This window comes from Spermophilus citellus (assembly GCF_964194105.1).
Source record: "Spermophilus citellus genome assembly, chromosome: 10".
In the NCBI taxonomy this organism is placed as follows: domain Eukaryota; kingdom Metazoa; phylum Chordata; class Mammalia; order Rodentia; family Sciuridae; genus Spermophilus; species Spermophilus citellus.
The window spans coordinates 137,723,876-137,745,753 of NC_138197.1; the positions used below are offsets into that span (position 1 = coordinate 137,723,876).

The 21,878-nt window shown below is 55.5% G+C and overlaps 1 protein-coding gene across 14 annotated transcripts in view; it reads left to right on the forward strand.

The window, feature by feature from the left end:
* Nucleotides 1–21,878, forward strand: part of SHANK3 (SH3 and multiple ankyrin repeat domains 3) — a 67,462-nt gene that overhangs the window by 27,006 nt on the left and 18,578 nt on the right. For 10 of the 14 annotated variants that reach the window (XM_081310658.1, XM_081310668.1, XM_081310669.1 and 7 more), the window contains 8 exons: nt 2,818–2,893; nt 3,170–3,252; nt 3,633–3,757; nt 3,868–4,000; nt 4,957–5,037; nt 12,834–12,964; nt 13,517–13,601; nt 17,580–19,845. In XM_081310658.1, coding sequence (XP_081166784.1) covers nt 2,818–2,893; nt 3,170–3,252; nt 3,633–3,757; nt 3,868–4,000; nt 4,957–5,037; nt 12,834–12,964; nt 13,517–13,601; nt 17,580–19,845 — 2,980 coding nt within the window. Of the gene's footprint in view, nt 1–2,798; nt 2,894–3,169; nt 3,253–3,632; nt 3,758–3,850; nt 4,001–4,956; nt 5,038–12,833; nt 12,965–13,516; nt 13,602–14,096; nt 16,430–17,579; nt 19,846–21,878 lie in introns of those variants that run through there. The other 4 variants (XM_081310660.1, XM_081310661.1, XM_081310662.1 and 1 more) reach the window with 4 other exon arrangements.

The following is a 21,878-nucleotide window of genomic DNA, read 5'->3' on the forward strand; positions in this document are numbered from 1 at the left end:
AACTGTGAGGACAGTAAATGCTGAGACCAGTTTGTGCAGGGACCTTGAGGTCCAGTATGCTGGAATGCTGCACTGTCCCTCCCTCCCCGCCCCTTTGGTTCTCATTTAGGGGGCTGTTTCTGGATGTTTTCTCTCCAGCAGATTTTCATGTGTCTGATTGACAAAACCAGAGAATGAATTTATAATAAATACTATGTGTTTGGTTGACAAAAAAACTAAAAATGAGAGGTTAGTCCATAGCTAGAGGCTAGTGAATGCAAGTTTGGGGTCCTTTGGCAAGCAGGCAATGTAAGCATTTCTATGACGGTTGACCTGGAGAGGAGAGTGGTGAAAGCCAGGAGGGATCTGAAGCCACATCTGCATGGTATTTAGGCATGATCTATGCTGACTTCTGAGCTTCAGAATGGACAATGTGGGCATGTCACAGAGAGACTCAGCCACAGCAAGTGGGTATGTGCGTGGAAGGGGCCAGGGTGATGAGAATCAGGTTACTAGAACCTAGGGACCCTTCTGACTCTGTAAGGAGAGGCTCCAAGGAGATAGTTGCCTTACTGAGAATCTTGCCCTTATGGAAGTCTGCCATGCCTGAAATCTGGACCCGTGCTTTTCTTCACATCCATGTCTTTTTTTTTTTTTTTTTTTGGCAGTGGGGGTGTGGTGGTGGTGGTACTAGGGATTGAACTCAGGGGCACTCGCGCACTGAACCACACCCCCAGCCCTATTTTGCATTTTACTTAGAGACAGGGTCTGAGTTGCTTAGCACCTCACTTTTGCTGAAGCTGGCTTTGAACTTGCCATCCTCCTGCCTTAGCCTCCTGAACCACTGGGATTACAGGCATGTGCCACTGTGCCAGTTAATAGCCATGTCTTCTGGTGTGAATAGGAACTCTTTCTCCTCCTATCTAGCTATGGCTTCATCTCTGTGTGTACCTGCTGCATCTGTCCTTTGACTCAGCCAGTCATCCCCTCCACCTACCACCCACCCCTGTGCACCCACCCCTTTCAGGTGACCTACCCAATCTGCCTGTACCTCTGTTGATCATTCATCAATCCATTCATCTCTCTATCAACCCATCCACCCATCCACATCCATCCATCCTTCTCTCCATCAAGCTGCCCAGATCATCTGTCTGTTCATCATCCATCTCTCCATCAACCCTCTTTCTTAGTCGGTCCATCCCTCTGTGCATCCATCCGTACATATACGTATCTCTCTTTAGCCCAGCCATCTATCTTCTCTCTACCTCCACCCACCCATCCATTTTATACACTCATTCATTTTTTTTTCTGTCCATGTAGTATAGATCCACACACACACCCAGGTAGTTGAGCACCATATTCTCTTGCTGTTAGGTGCCAGGTGCTGTGCTAGGCACTGGGACCATACAGAGAATAAGATGTGGTCTTTTCCTTCAAGGAACTCACAATTATTGGGAAGACAGGTCACAAGACATGGTAGGTTCCCTCTGATCTCATTTCTGGTCACTCTCTGGCTCCCTTTGCTCCAGCTGCATGGTGTTCCACACTGTCCCTCATACCCTAGGCTGAAGGTCAATACCTGGGCTCCACTCTGATAGCCCCATTCTTGGAGGCCGTCACCCCCATGTCCCTGAGCCTTTGCTTGGCTGTCCTTGCAGGTGAGGCCTTCTTAAGATGCCCTGGAACCACACTGTCTTTGCATACTTGATATGCTTTCTTTGCTCTTGAGCACTCGCCAACCTTTGATGTGTTATATATTTGTTATTTATTACATCTATTACAGAATAGCTTATTAACTCCACAAGGGCAGAAACTTTGCTCTGTTCTCTGCTGTGTTCTTAGAACTAAAACAAACGGGGCCTGGTGTATAGTAGGAGCTCAATAAATACTTGGTGGAGTTAAAAATGAATCTTGAGAATGCTGTAGTAAGAGAAAACGAGGGAGGGAGCCCCTGAGGGTAAGATGCGAGGCAGTAGGGGTGCCACCCCAGGGTCTTTGGAGACCTCAAGTGTGGAACCAGAAACATGAGGAACCTGCCGGAGGAGCCAGCCTGGAGCCCACCTGAGGTCCTGGTTGGCAATGTGGGCCAGACTTTCAGGAGGCCAGCAAGGCCGAGGGGGCAGCTGGCAAACCTGACCACTTCCACAGTGGCCTCGAGGGACTTTGAGATCAAAGGACAGATGGGGATAAACTTCCATGGGATGCAGTGAGGGCAGGGAAGGGGGATCCAGCTTCCCCCTGAATCTTTTCCCACATTTCAGAGGCAGGTCTGCAGCAAGGGACACCCTAGGGGTGCACATCAGGCCTATAGAGGAGAGTTCAGTGCTGTTTCCAGGCTGGTGCACGCGGTGGACAGCACAGCTCTGCCTGGGAGTGCGGGTCACATACACGCAGATATGTACTGGCACATGCTGAAATCCACTCATGCTCGTGCAAGAGCACAGTGCTGCACACTCTGTTGGTTACAGACACAGCGTGAGCACAGCATACACATGACTGGTCTCACACGCACCCTCAGGCTTTCTCCTGTGCTCACTGACTGGATGGCCCTGGCCTTGTCTGGTCTCCTGTGGTCAGCTGTGTGCTGTTCAGGAGAGATAAGCCATGGCTGCTACCCACTTGGGCCCTGGCTGCCAGAGGCCAGAATTCCCTGCCTGGTCCCCTTAGCCTTCCTGCCTCAGACCTCTGGACCCAGGACCCCAGAAGTTGGGGTCCCCACTTCCATCTGGGTACAACCAGGCCAAGGGTGTGTGTGGACAGACTGTGAGCAGCTTAGTCGAGAGCAGTTCAGCCAGTTGGAGGTCATGGCCATTCCTCAGCTCCTGATACTCCCTCCAGAAACCCGGGAGGACCGGACGAAGCGGCTTTTCCGCCACTACACGGTGGGCTCCTATGACAGCCTCACTTCACACAGGTACTGGCAGGTGGGACAGGGTATGGACACACAGGGACACTGGTGGGGCCTGGCAGGTGTGGGGTGGGACGTGTGGTGAGAGGGAGGGCCAGGGTGTGTGGAGATTGGAGGAAGGTGAGGACAAGGTGCCTGGCCACCTCTGCATTCTGCAGTTCAGGTCAGCCTTGGGCAATCCTGGGATGATCTGTACTGTGGGACCCTGTGGGGTAAGCCTGGCTGCCATGCTCCCCAGCTGCCAGGCTAGCCTTACCCCCCGCCCCCTGCTTTCCTCATCAGTGACTACGTCATTGATGACAAGGTGGCTGTCCTACAGAAACGGGAACACGAGGGCTTTGGCTTCGTGCTCCGGGGGGCCAAAGGTAAGGGTGTGAGTGCTGGGTATTCTCTGTGTCCTGTTGCCCGCTGCCCACTGTCTCCCATGGCTCCTCCTGCCTCTGCCTTGGCTCTGGCTGTGTAGCGCAGGGCTCCCTGGGACAGGGCAGAGCCACCTCCTCCACTGCTTTCCACTCTGCAAGGAGCCTAGCAGAGTGGGGACCTTTCTGGTCGGGGAATGGGGGTCTGTGCTGGATTCCTGGGCTGGGTGGCCCTGCCTGCTGCCCCCCCTGCTACCCTCCCTGCCCCAGGTCATTCTGCCACAGTTGTCACATGTTCCATGAGCTGAGCTGTGTGGAGGCTGCTGTGTGCTGGCCGCCCCCACCTGAGCCGTACTGGTGAGGCACCTTTCCTGCTCCCCCTGCAGCAGAGACCCCCATCGAGGAGTTCACACCCACGCCGGCCTTCCCTGCGCTCCAGTACCTGGAGTCAGTGGATGTGGAGGGCGTGGCCTGGAGGGCGGGACTGCGCACTGGAGACTTCCTCATTGAGGTGAGCCCCAGCCTTGGCCGACACAGCCTGGTGGGGTCCTGGCCCCAACCACTGGGGGCGGGGGGGAGGGGGACATGCTTGGCGCCTACCCAGCAGCCCATCTGTCCTAGGTGAACGGGGTGAATGTGGTGAAGGTTGGACACAAGCAGGTGGTGGCCCTGATCCGCCAGGGTGGCAACCGCCTGGTGATGAAGGTCGTGTCTGTGACCAGGAAGCCAGAGGAGGACGGGGCTCGGCGCAGAGGTGAGGGCTGAGGTTCGTGGGCCTTGCCTGGACTCTCCCCTGGGTTCCTGACCTGAGCCCTTTACCTCAGGCCCACCTTCCTCTCCCCAACCTGACTCTGGGCTACTGAACCTGGGTGAACCTTGATAGATGGAGCTCATTAAATACTTGTTTGTAGCCTAGGTTGCTTTCCAGGCTGTGTGTGAGAACCCTGGCCCTCCACCTGACCTCTGACCTCTGACCCCAGATTGCCCCCTCAGATCCCTTCCCCCCCCTTTCCTGGAATCCCCAGCTCCTGGCATGGCAGATCCCTCCTTCCCCGACTCTGCCAGCAGCTGCCTGGAGGCCGGGGTTGCTATGGCAACTGTGAGGTTGACGCTGCTGCTTATTGTCGGAGGGAAGGGGGAGGCGGCACCTGAGGGAAGAGGAAAAGCGTCTTCTCCCGGCGCCGCCGACACTGCACAGCCGGGCCCAGGAGGCCTTGCCACCCGGCCCAGCCCAGGCCTTTGGCCTGGCTGGTCACACCCTGGTTCTCCAAGGGCAGTGGCCACCAGGCCCCTGGGGGAGCTCTGGAGCAGCAGGAGCCAGCCTGGCAGGAGACCCTCCCAACCCCCATCCCATGGCGCCAGTGCCCCCTCACTGGGTCCTCAGAGCCTGCAGGGTGGGTACTCAGACTAGAGCCAGCTGGCACCCTGACCCCCACTGGTACCGTTAACTGCCTTCTGAGGCCTGGGCTCTGGGGATCCCGAGGCCCCCACAGGCCCCCCCCCACCCCAGCCCCTGCACCCCCTGAGCTCCCCACGCCATGAAGAAGTTTGCATCCAGCCGCAGCCTGAACAAGATCCTGGCTCAGTGCGACTCATCCTCACGGGAGTACGAGGAGATCCAGGCGGTAGAGCGCAAGTGGCACCTACACCTGGCCACGCCGCGCCGCCTGCTGCTGGACAGGAGGTCCAAGGCCTCCCTCTTCTTTGCAGCCCCACCCCCCCCGAAGAGGGCTCCCAGCACCACGCTGACCCTGCGCTCCAAGTCCATGACTGCCGAACTCGAGGAACTCGGTGAGCACTGGGGTGGCCATTGGCTTAGGTCACAAGGCCCAGAGAGGGGTGGGCATAGGCTGTGTGGGAGGCTAGGGATGCTGAGCTGGGGCTGAGGTCAGGCAGGGACAGGAGGAAGGACCGATGCTGGGTGTGGGAGCCGACAGAGTGCTGGAGGGGTGGGTGCCTGTGGGCCAGGGCATGGCATGTGGAAGGGCTGGGCAGTGGGGCTGAAGACAGACATTGGGATAAATTGGACAGATGGCAGGGGGCACGGTCTGACCCTGCAGCGTGTTCGCACATGTATGCATGTATATATGCATCTGCTGCTCCTGACTTTCCACGTCTTACTCTGACTTTGCATCTGCATTTTTTCCAAGTGAGGAAGGAGGAGTGGTTGGGGAACCTGGGTGTGTTTCTGGCTCTGCCAGGTACTGGCTGGGTCGCCTCTCTATGTGTGTGTTACTGTTGCACCTGTATGCATGGTGGTCAAGTGAGCCTCTAACCTCCAAGGCCTCTGTGAGCACCTCTGGCAGGTGATAGGATGGGGCTTCATGGACTGGGGGGTGAACAAGAGTGTGTTGGGCTTGGGTGGGCAAATTGCAGGCACAGCCCCAGATCACCCAGCTCGGTCTGGGTGTGTACTTATTAATAGCCTGGTGGTGAGCATGTTGCAAGATACATGATCACGTCCACACATATGTAACCTTGAAAAGCTCTGTTGTGGGCAGGTCTCCCCTGCATGACCATGTCTTGCGTGTGCAACCTTATTGTGGTCATGTGCTGATGCACAATGCTGTTGAGAGCCCTGTGGTGGTACATCCCAGCCAACAGCAGCCCCGCCATGAGCACATTCAACACATGTAACAGTTGATGTGCTCTTCCCTTCCAGTTGGAGCCTAGTCCCTATCCTAGGCTCTACTCTGGCTATGGTCATAGAAGAAATCCTTCCTCTGGCCCCCAGAGATATCCCTGTACTAGCTCATGGACTGGGCCCTGACCCTGTCCTGGACACAAGCTTGGCTGTCCTATTCCAACAGGCACTCTTGACTGTGATTTAGTTCAGTGTGGGAAGCAACTACCAAGATAGACTGGGCTGACATGGTCGGGATTTGCTTTGCCTAATACTCTGGATAAAATAAAACGAACACACACATATACAGACAACTCAAAAAAAAAAAAAAAAAAAAGAAAGAAAAAGAAAAAAAAAGAAGAAAGAAAAGGAATCCCCAGGTCTCAAAAATGAAGAGAGAAATCAAAGCCAGTAGAGTAGGGGAAGCTGATCCTCCTACAGTCTATGATTGGGAATTCTGAAGTCCCCATACAAACTCAGATCATGAATGGGCTCCCTAAGGAAAAAGCTCCAGTAGGTTAGGGCCCTGGGCAGTAGTACATTTGTTTTGTCCCAAGACAAGCTCTGACCCAAGGATCTTTTTGTGAGGCTTAGTAGCCAAGAGAGCAAGCTTGAGCCAGAGTGATGAGTGGCCCCCAAACCAGTCCATTCCCTATGAACTCAAGCTTGGAAATCGAAATCTTCAGCTCTCCTGGAAGACACAGCTGGCTGTGGGTCTGTGAGAAGTGGGAAAGCTGGAACTATGCACAGGAGCTAGAATTAGCACCAGAAGAACTCGAAATCAGAGGAGTATGAAAGAGAATAAAGTAAGATAATAGAATTGAAAGAACTAATGAAAGATAAGAAGACAGAACAACAACACAAAAGAATAAGCACATTTAACAAACATCCATGAAGACTTGTTATGGAGACAAAAAAATATAGTGCCAGATTTAAAAAAAAATCTGTGGCTGGGATAAACAGTATACTAGACCCAGCTGAAAAAAGAAACTGAAGGTAAGTCTGAGGAGATCATTTAGGGGATGGAGGCAGAAAGCAACTAGGAGGAAGAGCCCAGCACCTATCTGTTGGGAGTCCTAGAGGGAAAGAACAAAAACAGAGGCAATATTCAAACAATAGTTTGCTGAGAATTTCCGCAAAGTGAACAAAGATGTGAGACTCCAGTTTGAAGAAGTTCCAATCAGGGAAATAGAAATAAATCTATGTCTAGGTTGATCACAGTAAAACTTCAGAATACCATAGACAAACAGAAAAGTCTTAAAAATCACCAGACAGAGAGAGACAGAGACAGGAGAGGAGGGAGTAGTGGCTTAATGACAGGCTCTGGGTAGAGCAGTTGGAGGCACCAGACCTTGGAGGTACACACTTCTGGTCTCAGGGTCCTGTGGGTCTGTGGTCAGTCACAGAGCTGACCTGACCCACATGGGTCCATCAGCCAGCAAAGGAGGCAGTTGGGTCTGGTTGGACAACAGGTAGAATGGGTGAGTGCAGCCACCTGTCAGAGGCTGCGTGTTTGGAAGGGGTCCTCTTGGTCTGCACAGATCGATTGGGGCAACCTGAGCACTGTGACCCAGGGAACCAAGGACTCTGCACTGTGAATATGGAATGACTCCTCAGTCTGGCACGGGTTTCTCTGCTGAGTCCACTTGTCCTGCCTTTGTTAAAACTCCTGAGCTGCTCTGCCTACAGAAACAGTGAGTGGAAGAGGCAGATCTTCCCCTCTGTTCTAGAAGCCACAGGGAGAGGTTGTTGGGTTTGCTCTACAGACTTTGGTGGTCCAGAGGAGCTCACTCATGGCATCAGGCTTTCCTGATCTGAGTCTAGGGGAAGACAAGAGGGCAGCTTAGCCCAGAGCCTCTGCCTACATTTTTTAGCCTAGGATCACAGTTTCTTTTGAATCTGGACCCAGATTCTTCATGGTTCTGTGTTCTGAGAAGGGCTGGAAAGCCAGTGGCTTGGGGAGCCACCTTGCTTCCAGAGGACAGCTGTTCTCGGAGGCAGCCACTTCCGACCATTCCCCTCTGGAAATTCATGGTTCGTGGAAGCAGGCCAGCAGTTGAGGTCCCCAGGTGCTTGAGATGCCATTCCCAATCCAGAACTTGTGCTTTTAAGAGGTGGACATGAGAGGTGTGGGGTTACCACCAGTCATAACACACATGTCCTGCCCTCACACGGCCAGGAGCTAACAGCCCTCTGGACTCTGTGATCCTTTACCATGACCTGAACACCTGAAGGGAAAAGCGTGCGAGGTGATGGGGAAGTGTGCGAGGTGATGGGGAAGTGGGCTGCAGCTCATGCTGAAGTGGCTCCTGCCATGTGGAGTATGAGGCCAGGTCCTGCTGGAGGACGAGGAGGAGGAAGAGAAGGAGGAGGAGAAGGGGGGAGAGGGGCTCCTGTGAGTGAAAGCTGGTCCCAGGAAACGAAGGTTGTAGTAGTGGGCAGATGTAGGGGTGACAGGAAGAGCAAGAGGTAGTAGAGGAGGAAGCACAGAGCACTCCCAATTCCTTTCCTTACTGGGGTTTCCTCACCCGAGACTCTGCTTGGCTTGTCCTGATGTGAGTGGGGCCAGAACTCAGTGGAGACCCCAGCTCTGGGGGAGCGGCAGGTCCCAGCTAACTTCTCTTCATTCATGACTCTGTTAGGAGAAATTAGCTCCCTGTGATCACTAAGTTCCTTTTTCTTTGTGGTGAGAGGTTGGGGTAGGTTCCCTGCCCAGTGTCCCTGTCACTGGCCTGTCTGGAAAAGGTTTCCCTGCTGCATAGGCTTGTCCTGCCTTTTGTTGAAAACTCCTTTTGGGGCTGAGGGTGCAGCTCAGTGGTAGAGCACTTGCCTAGCATGGGAAGGCCCTGGGTTCCATCACCCATCACACACCCCCATGCCCCCGCACACTCAAGCCCTACTTTGCAAAGAATGCTCCAGGGTAACTATCAATTTCAGTGGCCTCTGAAATTAAATTTTTGGGGGGATTTTGCCTTTTTCCTAAACAGACAGTTGACTGGACCGAGTATGGTTTAGTTTTGTACATCATCGTGTATGGTCATGTCTGTACATACACATGCACATGCACTCATGGGTATGCATGTGTGTGCATGTGTGAATGGACTTGTGGGTGTGTACGTGTGCTCATGTGTGCATATGTGAGTGGACTTGTGGGAGTGTGTGTGCATGGTGTGCATGTGTGACTGGACTTGGGGTGTGTATATGCATGTGTGTGCATATGTTCCTGCTTGTGCTGGGTTTCTCCTTCTTGTTTTAGGCCACATATTAACCAACTGGCATTTGAGCAGATTTGTGCTCATGATAAGGAGGGGGACGCCAGGGGCGGATCTGTGAGGGCCGGGTTTTGGGGAGGTGGGGTTTGTAGATATGGGGACAAGGAATTGAATGTGGAGAATGGGCCCGTGTGCCATGGGATAAAACCTGCCTCTTATTCCCTTTGCTCTGTTTCTTGATTCCAAGCCTCCATTCGGAGAAGAAAAGGGGGTAAGTCATCTGCTTGTGTCCCCAGGCCCAGCCTTACCTCACACCTGTGGGGAGCACTGGTGTATGAGACTCCAGTCCAAGTCTGGGTGGTCTGGCATCCTGGGCACACCCAGGATTCTCCCGGGGGATCTGGTAGGGGCATGGAGAAGGGCTAGGAAGGATGAATGGGGAGTCCCTAGAGTTGTGACTCTCTGGGATATGCTAGGGAGGCACAGCCGTGGACCCTAGGACTCAGGGGAGCTGGAGAATGTGGGAGCTGTGGAGGCAGCCTGGTGGAGAGGAGCTAAGATAGTCCCTGGTGGAGGCCACTGCATGTGCCCTGGCCTAGAGCTGGAGAGAAGAAGGGCTCTGAGGGATCCAGTCTGGAGTTGGAGAAGCTGGGTGACTGGGCAGTGTTAGGATGGGGGTGGGGGTGTTTGGCTCTAGCTGGGTTGCATCTTTTTGCAATCCTCGAGGGGCTGCCTCTTCCTGGGTTGTGGGCCCTACTCCTGTGCTGGTTGTTTGCAGGGCTGACTCAGAGCTGACAGTCCCTTTAGAGCAGGGATCTGGGGTCCCCTGACAGGCTGTTGACTTTGCTATCCCCTCTCATGCCCCATCCTAGTATCCTTTCAAGCTTGTATGTCCAGCCTGGCTGCAAGGGACAATATCCAGGTGGCAACAGAGTCACCTGGGCCTGGGTACTGAGGACCAGTGTCTGATGAGCTCTTGGGCCTGGCTTCTACCGCTGCCTCCACTTCTTACACAGGTGGAAGCCAGGCCCAGACGGAAGCCTAGTGGCCCTGTGGCCCCCTGCATGGTATCTATAAATATCCTCTGAGTACCTAGCATCCCTCCATCTACCACTTTATATCCACTGGCCCCCAGCCCACTCCTCTCTCAGGACCTGCAGCCCTGTGCTTCCCCTGCCCCCAAGTCTCCTGGATCTGTTGTCCTTTCAGGTATTAAAAATAGATGACAAAGTCTCTCCTCCAGGACTCCTTTCTGTGCCTTTGGGGCAGACAAACAAAGCTACTTCTGGGATATTCTGGTTCTGCCATCCAGTGATAGAGTTGGGCTTCCAGGGTGCTGTGGCCTGTGTACCTCTCCCAGCTGTGGAGGAGGTGGCAGGAGAGTTGTCACACTACTTGGGCCCCAGCGTGTCCTGCCCCACACCCAGATGACCCATGTAGGTGGTTGGTGGGAGTGCCTGCACCTGGTTCCTAGTGGGCTTCATTTCCTTTTTTAAGTATCAAGAATAATTTATTCAAGAGTGTGTTTTCTAATTTGATTGGGAATTTATCCCAACCTCATCATCTTTTTGTCATTTGCAAAATTTTGGGGGACTGAACCAGAGATTGAACTCAGGGATACTCAACAACTGAGCCACACCCCCAGCCCTATTTTGTATTTTATTTAGAGACAGGGTCTCAATGAGTTGCTTAGTGCCATACCATGGCTGAGGCTGGCATTGAACTCACGATCCTCCTGTCTCAGCCTCCCAAGACACTGGGGTTACAGGCCTACACCATCGCGCCCAGCCATTTGCAGAATTCTTGATTTCTTTCCTTTTGAAAGTAATTCTCACTTGGCCTCAGCACCTCACCTCATGAGCCGTAATAGTTGCTTTGCTATACTTTGTGTGCACATTGCTTTGGGTCCCTGGGACTAGGTTCTCCCACAGCCTAAGTGGCAGCACATCTTGCTAGGAGGAAGGGCTTTCCACCATGTTTACTTCTGTGGTTTCTAGATGGTGCGGCAGTTGGCTGCCCTCTTATTGGGCCTGTGATCTGGGATAGTCTCTCTCTGTTTCGGTTTGCTCCTGGTAGGGTGAGGGTGATAATGGCATCGTCTATATGCTGGTTGTGGGAGATAAGAACCTGCACATGCTGGATTCACCAAGGACTTGTTAACACAGGAAGGTGGTGGTGATTTCACCTTTGAAAGGAAATTCTTCAGTCCACTTCAAAAATAAATGGGAAGATCCCTCATCTAGCCATCCCTGGTCCGGGAGCCACTCTGGGGGTTTGTGTTGGGAGGAACTGGTGAAGGCCTGCACACAGCTGGGCTCAGGAGACAAGGTGCCTTTTGCCTCTCATGGGCACTGAGTACCTGCACTGGGCTAGTGCAGTCATGGGTCCCTCTGCAGGGATTCTCCCTAGAGCCAGCTGCATGGTGCCTGGCTGCGCTCGTGCCTGTTGTATCTGGTGAGGGCCCCAACTCTGGGCAGTCAGTGTGCAGTGTAGGTCTGGTCTGGGGGCGGTGGGTACCGGACACTTCAAGAAGCTGCCAAGGGGTGGCAGGTGGAGCCAGCAGGCGCCACTTGAAGCCACAGCTTGGGGCTGGAAGGAGCAGGAGGTGTTCAGGATGAGCATGGGAACTCTTCATCAGGGGCATGTGAGAGTGGAAGCAGGCCAGGCCAGTGCCCCCCACCCCAGGGTAGGCATAGCCTTGAGAGATGAATAGGACCTGGGGATGGGTAGGGTTCTGTGAGGCCACCAGCGGAGAGGGCTTGTGTAGCTGCCAGGTAGACTCAAGTGCTTCCCCAGCCCCTTCTGTACCCTGAGACTGGCCCTGAGCAAACTCTGAGATATAGCTGAGTGGCCATCTCCCCATAGCTCTGTGCCCTCAGTCATGTTAGTTGGACATTTCCAAATTCTTCTGATACGCAATTGTGCCACTTTTAAAAGCACTTCACTTTAATAAGGACAGCAAACAAAGATTTCCTTCTATTAACAGACTCGGAGAGAGGCCGCCTAGTACATCTGCCTGTGGGCCTTGTTCAGGCATCAGCTCCATGTGGGTCTCCCCTGCTTCTCTGGCTCCCACTGCTTTCTGAGGGGCTGGGAAAGCCCCTTCAATGAGGAGGATCCTTTACAGCCATCCTGCTTTCCTCTTTGTTTCTTAGCACCCACCGTGGCTGGAACTGCTTCTCTTTGGCGTAAAGGAGGAAGACTCTTTGACCTTTGACCTCTTCATGTGTACTGAACCGTTTTTTAGATCCCCAGCCTGAGCCTTGTGGTTAGGCTGTATCCCCCACATGTGCGTTCATTGATTATTTTATCACCTGTTTGAACATCCTGTGGACACATGCTTTACATCAGAGTCTGTCACAGGGCTGTGGTCCCACTAGGAGCAGCTTGCCTTGGCTTAGGCCATGGGCCAAGATCAGGCCCAGGACAGAGGGGAGTCAGGGAGTAGGGGCTCTAAATGGTTCTACCCCCCACCTGTGTTTCTTCCCTGGTTGCCTGAGTGGCGACTCCTGGAGTGTCCAGTGTGGCTACTCCCCAGGGGCAGGTGGAATCTTGATGATAGGCTGGGGGGCTGGGTTTGGGAGCATGAGGGGCTGGTATGGCATACAAGATGTAGTCCAGGCTGTGAGCCTGGGGCAGTGAGGGGCCTGAAGATGGTTGGGTCCCAGTGGCCGTGGTCAGCACTAGGGGTCAAGTGGGCCTGGGGGACCAGAGGCAGGTTGGGGGCTGAGGTGGCCTCTCCTCCACTGCAGAGAAGCTGGATGAGATCCTGGCAGCTGCGGCAGAGCCGGCACTGAGGCCAGACATTGCAGACGCCGACTCCAGAGCAGCCACTGTCAAGCAGCGGCCCACCAGCCGGAGGATCACCCCTGCTGAGATCAGTGTAAGCCGCCGCTGGGTGGGATACGGGGTCAGAGGGCCATGCTCCCTCTTTCTTGGGTCTCCTCTCTGGAGGTGGGAGAAATACCTCAGAGCTTTTTGGAGACTCTTGGGACTACTTCAGTCCCCAGGATGGCCAGTTTATTACCACTGGGTCTCCTGTGGCTGCAGCCTGCCTACCTCCCAGCCCAGGCAGCTTCTGTACCACTCTAGGACCACCAGACCTCTGTCCTGGTGGAGGCTACCACATAGCATGTCCTCTCCCTGACCATTCCTGGCCTCCCTGGCACCTTCTGGACTCTTCCCCTCCTCCAGACCGTGCCTGGGACCTAGACCCACCATCAACACTGCCACTGTCTGCACTGCCCACACAACCTGCTACCTGAGCATCGGGCCAGATTTGATTTCTGGACCAGGCCATGGGTACCAGTGTTTTGGAGGGTGCATGGGGTGTCTCCAGTCTCTGGCTTAGGTGGAGGAGGGGTGGGACTGAATGGAGCACTGGGGGCCTTCATGCCCCGGAACCTCCATGTTCCCCCCTCCCCGACCCCCACAGTCATTGTTTGAGCGCCAGGGCCTCCCAGGCCCAGAGAAGCTGCCGGGCTCTCTGCGGAAGGGGATTCCACGGACCAAGTCTGTAGGTATGGCTGGGCTGAGGGACTGCATGAGGCTGGGAGGGATGGGGCTAGGCTGGGTGGATTCAGGGTTGGAGGATGCTGTCTCTTCCCACCTGTGGCTGGGATTTTCAGTTCCTTGAGTCCAACCTCTTCCTGCCCAGACCAGGGGTCCCATTTTTGGACATAAGTATGTCTGTCCTTCCGTGAGTCCAGGGACAGGCAGCTGGAAGAGACTCTTGAGATTTCTTTCCTGGTCTGGTGCCCACTGGATTCACCACTTCTGTCCACTGGGCAGCATCCCTCAACCCCTGGGTACTGCTGGTCTGTCTCATGTGCACTGGGTGCCCCCAACACCTGTCCACTGCCCTGTCCACTGGGTGTTCCCCTCCATCACTCTGCCTCCCACTAGCACCAGTGTCCTTGTCCCCAAATCAGCTGTCTCCTATCCTGGCTGCTCCTCTGTAGCAAGAGCCAAGCCAAGGTCCAGCTTGCCGTAAAGCAGTCTCTCCTAGGACCTGCTCCACACCCACCAGGCGATGCGCACTCTCCTCTACCTCACAGCCAGTTTTCCTGGAAAGGTCTCCTGTATTGCCCTAAGCCTGGGTCTGATGAGCTGTCTCCACATCTAAAGGGAAACTACTCCCCCCAGGGATCTTCCAGGGCACATACCACCAGGCATCTTCTTACCACTCCACTAGGTTTCTTGGATCCCTCCGCAGTGAAGCTTCTCCCAGGGTTTGGGCACAGTGCTTCCTGGCTCTCCCTCCTTCAGCCTGCACCATTCAGTCCCCAGGCCCTAACCCACTAACTGAGGGACCTGCTCAAGGCCCAGCCCTCCGCATCTTTTCCTTCTACCTCTTATTCCCTGGTGGCCTCATTACTGCCCCTCCTCCACCACACCCCATATGTGGCCACCTCCTTGACCCCAGGCAGGACTGTATCTCCACAGGCATTCAGTCTCCCTCAGCTGCCTACCTGGGCATCTGCCACCCACACAGCTGCCCACTGTCCATCCACCTACCTGCGGAGAGCCACCAAACCCCAAAGCTTCCCTGCCCAGCACAGGGCAGACACAGCATTTATGCACGTGTTTATCTCATACTCTCGGTGACCATATTGGGGAACATCATTTATTTTACTGAAGCAAAGGGTTCAGTAAATTGACTTGCTGAAGGTCACACAAGTGTCCTGCCCATTGCCTGCTATCCATCCTCAAGCCAATCAGCTGCCCAAACTCCAGTCCCTCACCTTCCCCCAGGAGCCCTGCTTACTCTAGGTTGACCCTGGGCTGGATCTCAGGCTCAGGTGGAAAGGATGGGTCCTTCAGTTCCATGTTGGGTATCAAGGTACACATACATATGGAGCTAACTGGGGAGCTCCAGCCACCCTTGGGTGTCACAGAAGGTTGGTGGCAGTTTTGAGCTTAGAATGCAGGGTAAGTGGAAGTTTCCAGGGGACAATGGGGAAAATTGCTGACAGATGCCAATATGTAGAAACATGGGTATATGGAAAGTTCCTTCATGAATTGCCGAGAATCATTTCTGTAGATGGGAGAGTGGTGGAAGAAGGTTATTGAAACTGCAGCTACTTTGGAGCCAAGAGGTGCTTCTTTTTGCCCTCACTGGCCTAAGCCCTGGGGATTCTCTATGGTTTCTTTCTTATCCTCTGCCTCACCTAATAATTTGGATGGGCTGCCTCCTCACATGTCTCAAGCTTTGCCCAGTACAGGCCCTATTCTTGCACCTGGACCACAGCTTTGTTCTCATGACCTCCGCCCCCTCTCTGCCCTGACATCCATCCCTCTGGCAAAGGAGACTTTCTGCAGTAGAGTTATATTACTGTACATCCTTTAGCTTAACCCTTCGTGGACTTCTTATTGTCCCAGGGCCCTGGGCACCAGCACTGGCCCCCTCCATTTCCACCTCCCTCAGATCTGGGTCTTAACAGTCTTGCTACTGTCCTCCTGCTCTCACTCTGCCTGGATAGCCATCCAGTTGCAGGACTGACCACTGCAGGTCCAGCCCTGTGCATCTGCTCTGTAGGCCTTGAGCCTCCTGGCAGGCCTGCCACCTCCTCTCACTGGTGCCCACTATACTCTCTGAACAAGTGATCTGACAGGTGCTCATTTTGGTCCCTTGCTTTTAGTTGCCAATTTGATCACTGGACTGGATTGTCAGGCTCCCCCAGACTCCTCCCTGTGTCCTGTGTGGCCCTGGGCTCATGGTGCAACCCTTAGAGCCTCAGAGCCCTCATCTGTTAACATGGAGAACACCTGGTGCCTCCCCCAAGGACGACTTGGGCTCACCAGTAGGCTGTTCCTGCTCGAGCTCCAAGTGGGTACACAGGGGCTTCCCAGCAGCGGCTGACAATGGTAGATCAGACCCTGCGTCTTGAGGCTAGGAAATGCTCTTGCTATGATTGGGGCAGAGAGGATCTACTTTGCTCCAGATGGCATCAGAACAGACTCCCATTCTGTGCGAAGGCAAATGACTTTTCTTCACCTAACGCAGAACTTGGCATGCCATTAGCATTAAATCTCCCTTTTTCATCCTCACATGTCACTGCCGCCTCTACGCCCTGGAGGTGCAACTGTTCCTCCTGGGGAGCTTCATCTAGTGCAGTCTTGGGGGTGTTCATCCTTTGTGCATGTGTCGTGCAGGAATGCAGCTGGGAGATCCAGACCAACTGGACACAGACTCTTTGTCCATCAGTGCGAGGGAAGACAGACCTAAAAATGATGATACTTGGCCACCTTCCCAGGGTGCTGCTACCTGTCCAGCCCAACACTGTAAACATTAAATGGCCCTGTAATGGGCAGAAAATCCTTCTGAAATGAGACTGAATTCCTAGAGGTGACTGGTAGAGCTGGAACTCAAGCCTAGCCTGCAGCAGAAGCCCACCTACCCTTGTTACACCTGACCTGACAGAGCCATTACACCTGGCTGGTCAGAGGCCTTGCTGATGACATTGCACTGCAGTGACTGAGGGAGGATTTAGTCGGAGCAGACATCCTATCTTTTAGTGACTTCTTAACCTGCATATGTCTAACACAGAGCATACCAGATGTGGTGTGCTGGTGTGGAGCTGCCTACCCCTCAGGCTGGGCCACCCAGCATGTGCAGCCTCACTGGACATACCTGTGGGTGTCCACACTATGTCCCAGAGTTAGGAGGTTGTCAGGTTTTAGTTAGAATCCTAATGGCATCTACAGGTAGAAGGAGGGGGTTCATTTTAAGGTTATATAAGCCCATGAGAAAACAGGTTCAGAGGGGCTGGCCTGGGATTACACAGCCAATAGGGGCTAAAATGGAAACATGCAGAGTGCTTGGCCTACAGTTCTATTTAAGTCACATACCCATCCTCCTTCCACCAACCCTTACTGAAGTCCAGCCACTGTGGTTATGTCAGCTGCCTCCTAGCAGCCCCGTCAGGCCCACCCATGCCCTGCTCTCCTTCTGCTGGATGCATGGTGCTCTCTGCCACAGTCCTGTCCCTTATCTGCAGCAGTGCTGTGCTCCCACCTTTGGTGGCCCCCAGGGCCAGGCACAGGTCCAGCTTGTTCTATTTGGGGTGTTTTGGAGCCTACCTTCCTCAGTTTTGCATGGGAGCCCCTACCCCTACAGGCCTTATGGTCTGATTTTTATCTACAGGCATGGCAGATTTGGGGCCCAGGCAGGGAGGGCTTAGGTTCTGTCCCAGAGCCTTTTTCATGGGGGCTTTCCTTCTCCTGTGGCCGAACTTGAAGCACTCTCCTGGGCCCCAGCCCTTCCTACTTGTGCAGGGCTGGGTATCCCAGGAGGAGCCCAGACTGGCCTCTCACTCAGAGTTCTTGCTGTGGGCTTCCTGAATCATCCCTGATGCCCTGCTGACCCTGACCCATGCTCCTGAGTGGGATGGACTCTGGGTTGGACCAGCCTCCATGGGAGGGGGCGCCCCAGTCCCCAGGGGTGTCTCTGAAGGCACAGAGCCCAGGGCAGTCTCACCAGACCCTTCCATCTGCAGGGGAGGATGAGAAGCTGGCGTCCCTACTGGAAGGGCGCTTCCCTAGGAGCACATCGATGCAGGACTCTGGGCGTGAGGGGCGCGGCATCCCGCCCCCGCCACAGACCGCGCCTCCGCCCCCGCCAGCACCCTACTACTTCGACTCGGGGCCGCCCCCTGCCTTCTCACCACCACCCCCGCCTGGCAGAGCCTATGACACAGTACGCTCCAGCTTCAAGCCAGGCCTGGAGGCACGCCTGGGGGCGGGGACAGCCGGCCTCTACGAGCCAGGCGCACCCCTTGGCCCACTGCCCTATCCCGAGCGGCAGAAGCGCGCGCGCTCTATGATCATCTTGCAGGACTCGGCGCCGGAAGCAGGCGACATCGCCCGGCCCGGGCCCGCAGCCACACCGCCTGAGCGCCCGAAGCGCAGGCCTCGGCCACCCGGCCCCGACAGCCCCTACGCCAACCTTGGCGCCTTCAGCGCCAGCCTCTTCGCGCCGTCCAAGCCACAGCGCCGCAAGAGCCCGCTGGTGAAGCAGCTGCAGGTGGAGGATGCACAGGAGCGAGCGGCCCTGGCTGTGGGTAGTCCTGGCCCAGGCGGAGGCAGCTTCGCCAGGGAGCCGTCCCCGACGCACCGCGGCCCCCGGCAGGGCGGCCTCGACTATGGCTCGGGGGACAGCCTGGGCCTCGCGTTTGGGGGCCCAGGCCCGGGTGCGGGCCCTGGCAAGGAGCGACGGCTTGAGGAACGGCGTCGCTCCACGGTGTTCCTGTCAGTGGGTGCCATCGAGGGCAGCCCCCCCAGTGCTGACTTGCCAAGTTTGCAGCCCTCACGCTCCATAGATGAGCGCCTCCTGGGGACCGGCGCCACCACCACCGGCCGCGATCTGCTGCTCCCTTCCCCAGTCTCTGCTCTGAAGCCATTGGTCAGTGGTCCCAGCCTTGGGCCCTCGGGCTCCACCTTCATCCACCCACTCACTGGCAAACCCTTGGACCCTAGCTCACCCTTGGCCCTGGCTCTGGCTGCCCGAGAACGAGCTCTGGCCTCACAGACACCCTCCCGGTCCCCCACACCCGTGCACAGCCCTGATGCAGAACGCCCTGGACCCCTGTTTGTGGATGTCCAGGCCCGGGATTCAGAGCGAGGGGCCTTGGCCTCTCCAGCTTTTTCCCCGAGGAGCCCAGCCTGGATTCCTGTACCTGCCCGAAGGGAGGTAGAGAAGGCCCCTAGGGAGGAGCGTAAGTCACCCGAGGACAAGAAGTCCATGATCCTCAGCGTCTTGGATACTTCACTGCAGCGGCCAGCTGGCCTCATTGTTGTGCATGCCACCAGCAATGGGCAGGAGCCCAGCAGGTTGGGAGCTGAAGAGGAGCACCCGGGCACCCCAGAGCTGGCCCCGGCTCCCATGCAGACTGCATCGGTGACAGAGCCCCTGCCTAGCCCCCGGGCCCAGCCCCCAGGCAGCACCCCAACAGACCCTGGACCAGGCCAGGGCAGCTCAGAAGAGGAGCCAGAGCTGGTGTTTGCTGTGAACCTGCCGCCTGCTCAACTGTCCTCCAGTGATGAGGAGACCAGGGAGGAGTTGGCCCGCATTGGGCTGGTGCCACCCCCTGAAGAGTTTGCCAATGGAATCCTGCTGGCCACCCCACCCCCTGGCCCGGGCCCATTGCCCACCACGGTGCCCAGCCCGGCCTCAGGGAAGCCCAGCAGTGAGCCACCCCCTGCCCCTGAGTCTGCAGCCGACTCTGGCGTGGAGGAGGCTGACACTCGAAGTTCCAGTGACCCCCACTTGGAGACCACAAGCACCATCTCCACAGTGTCCAGCATGTCCACGCTGAGCTCAGAGAGTGGGGAACTCACCGACACCCACACCTCCTTCGCTGATGGACATACTTTTCTACTCGAGAAGCCACCAGTGCCTCCCAAGCCCAAGCTCAAGTCCCCGCTGGGGAAGGGGCCGGTGACCTTCAGGGACCCGCTGCTGAAGCAGTCCTCGGACAGCGAGCTTATGGCCCAGCAGCACCATGCCGCCTCTGCCGGGCTGGCCTCTGCCGCCGGGCCTGCCCGCCCTCGCTACCTCTTCCAGAGAAGGTCCAAGCTGTGGGGGGACCCCGTGGAGAGCCGGGGGCTCCCTGGGCCTGAAGACGACAAACCAACTGTGATCAGCGAACTCAGCTCCCGCCTGCAACAGCTGAACAAAGACACGCGCTCCCTGGGGGAGGAGCCAGCCGGTGGCCTGGGTGGCCTGCTGGACCCCACCAAGAAGTCACCCATCGCAGCAGCTCGGTGAGCAGGGCCATATGGGGAGGGACCTGTCCCTGTCTCCTGTTCCTCCTATCCACTCACAGGCTGCTCCATTCCTCCTCATTCTGTCCCATCTCACCTGTCCCACACCCCAGTCATCCATCTCTTTGTCTAGTCTTGCCTTGTTCCCTGAGATAGAAGGCTCCTTAGGATTGCTGGTCTCCATGACCCTGTTGGTGCTGGCCATGGGGCCGGGTCCATGAGACCCAGATGGGGCATGAGCATGTCCAGGGTTTGGCTTTGTGTCTGCCAGCTTCTGCCTCCAGTCCTGTCCTCATGGGTGGTGTGGCTGCCCCAGGAAACTGGTGCCATCTGTCCTAGACTGCCAACTGCTTTGCTTCTTTTTTTGAGGCCTGGAGCACACTGGCACCTTTTCCTTTGGGAACCAGCCACTAACTTCCTCTTTTCTGCCCAGAAACATTCATCTCATGGTACCCCCTTAGAGCCCCTTAAACACAGATTCCTGTGTGGGATTTTTAAAGTGCAGTAAGAAGATAGGTGGGGTCATACCATCTGCCCTCTCACCTTCTCCTTCCCTTTCTTGTTTCTCTGTCCTGCTCCCCAGCATGGAGCCACAGGGAGGGGGCTGAACTGGGGGCTGGGTACCACTAAAGCTGTTGCCACTCTTGTCAATCCCTGGGCTGGCCCTCTATGGGCCGCACATGTGCTGGATCAGCTGGCCAGCCTCTTGTCTGTCTTTCTCAAGCTGCTTTTGCTTCTGCCCCCAGGTCCCCTAACCCCAGGTTTGGGCAGGATGCTCCCTCCTGAACTCCTTTCTGCTCTGAAGACCACCTGAGTGGGCTCTTTGCTGCCAGGTGTTGAAGGCAGGAGTCCACAGAGTAGTGAGCAATGAACAGCTTAGGGACTGCAGGTTTTACTCCTAAGGGCTTGTCCATCTTACCGTCTTCCAGTTCAGTATCCAAAACTGGCTGGAAGAATGGAAACTTGGGGAAATGGGAACTTGGGAAGCTCCTGCTGCCTCTCCTGAGTGGCCCAGGTTCCATGCTTGTCATCCGGAAGCTTGCTTCTACTCTTTCAACCTCTTCTGATTCCCAGCCAAATCGGAGAGCCTGTTTCCAGCAGTGCAGTGTGTAGGGTATCCTTGGAGTGGATGCACAGAGTGTGGACCAGTCAAGATGAGTACCCTGGTTCCAGGCCTCTGTGTAGGACAGGAGGGGTCTCCTGACCCAGCCCTGTCCTCCTTCTCTGCTTCTCCTCCTCCTGCCAGTTGCTCTGTTCCTCTCTGCCTCTTGGTCTCAATGGAAGTAAAAGCCACTTAGAGTGCATTGCACAGTGTCTGGCCCCGTACAGGCCATCAGGAAACATTTGTGAGGTGGATAGAAGAGTGAAGCCACATGCAAGTGCTGTCTTTTGTCGTTTAGGATGAATTCCACGGAAGGACAGAGAGAGGGGCTCAAATCTATTGGATGTGCAGCTCCTGTAGTTGGGCTCAGTGAGCCCAGTCCTCATCGTGGGCTCTGACTCCCATCAGGTAGTAGGCAGCAGGGCCAGATCCAGTGATTCCTCAGCCAGAAGCTTCTGGCATGTTCCTTCTCTAGATTCATGCTCCTATTGTGGTCTTGAGATTCTCCGTAGGTGGGGTAAAGTTCTCTTAGCCTATGACTCTGTGTTTTGCTAGGCCTGGGTGCTTTATGGGGTGGGGAAGGCAAGGCCAGAATACCAACCTTCCGTTGGTCTGCAGGCTGCTAGAAAGTGGGCAGCTTTTCTTAGTAGTACCTGCAAAGTCCTGTCCTTTGCCTGGCTTCTCGTGGCCGGGCTTTTCCAATGGCTCATTGGCTAGTCATGAGTAGGGTTGGGGTGGGGGAGCCAGCCCACCTGGCAAACAGGAGCTGAGGCTGAGGGGAGGTTACTCTCCATAGGAAAATCAGCTGCTGAGCAGCCCTAAAACAGCAGGCCTCCCTTGTGTTGTGGCCCTTGCCAGCCTCAGCATCCTGCTGCTTTGCCTGACGTTGGCTTAGAGCCCTCAGATGACCCTGCATCTCCATGCTCACCAG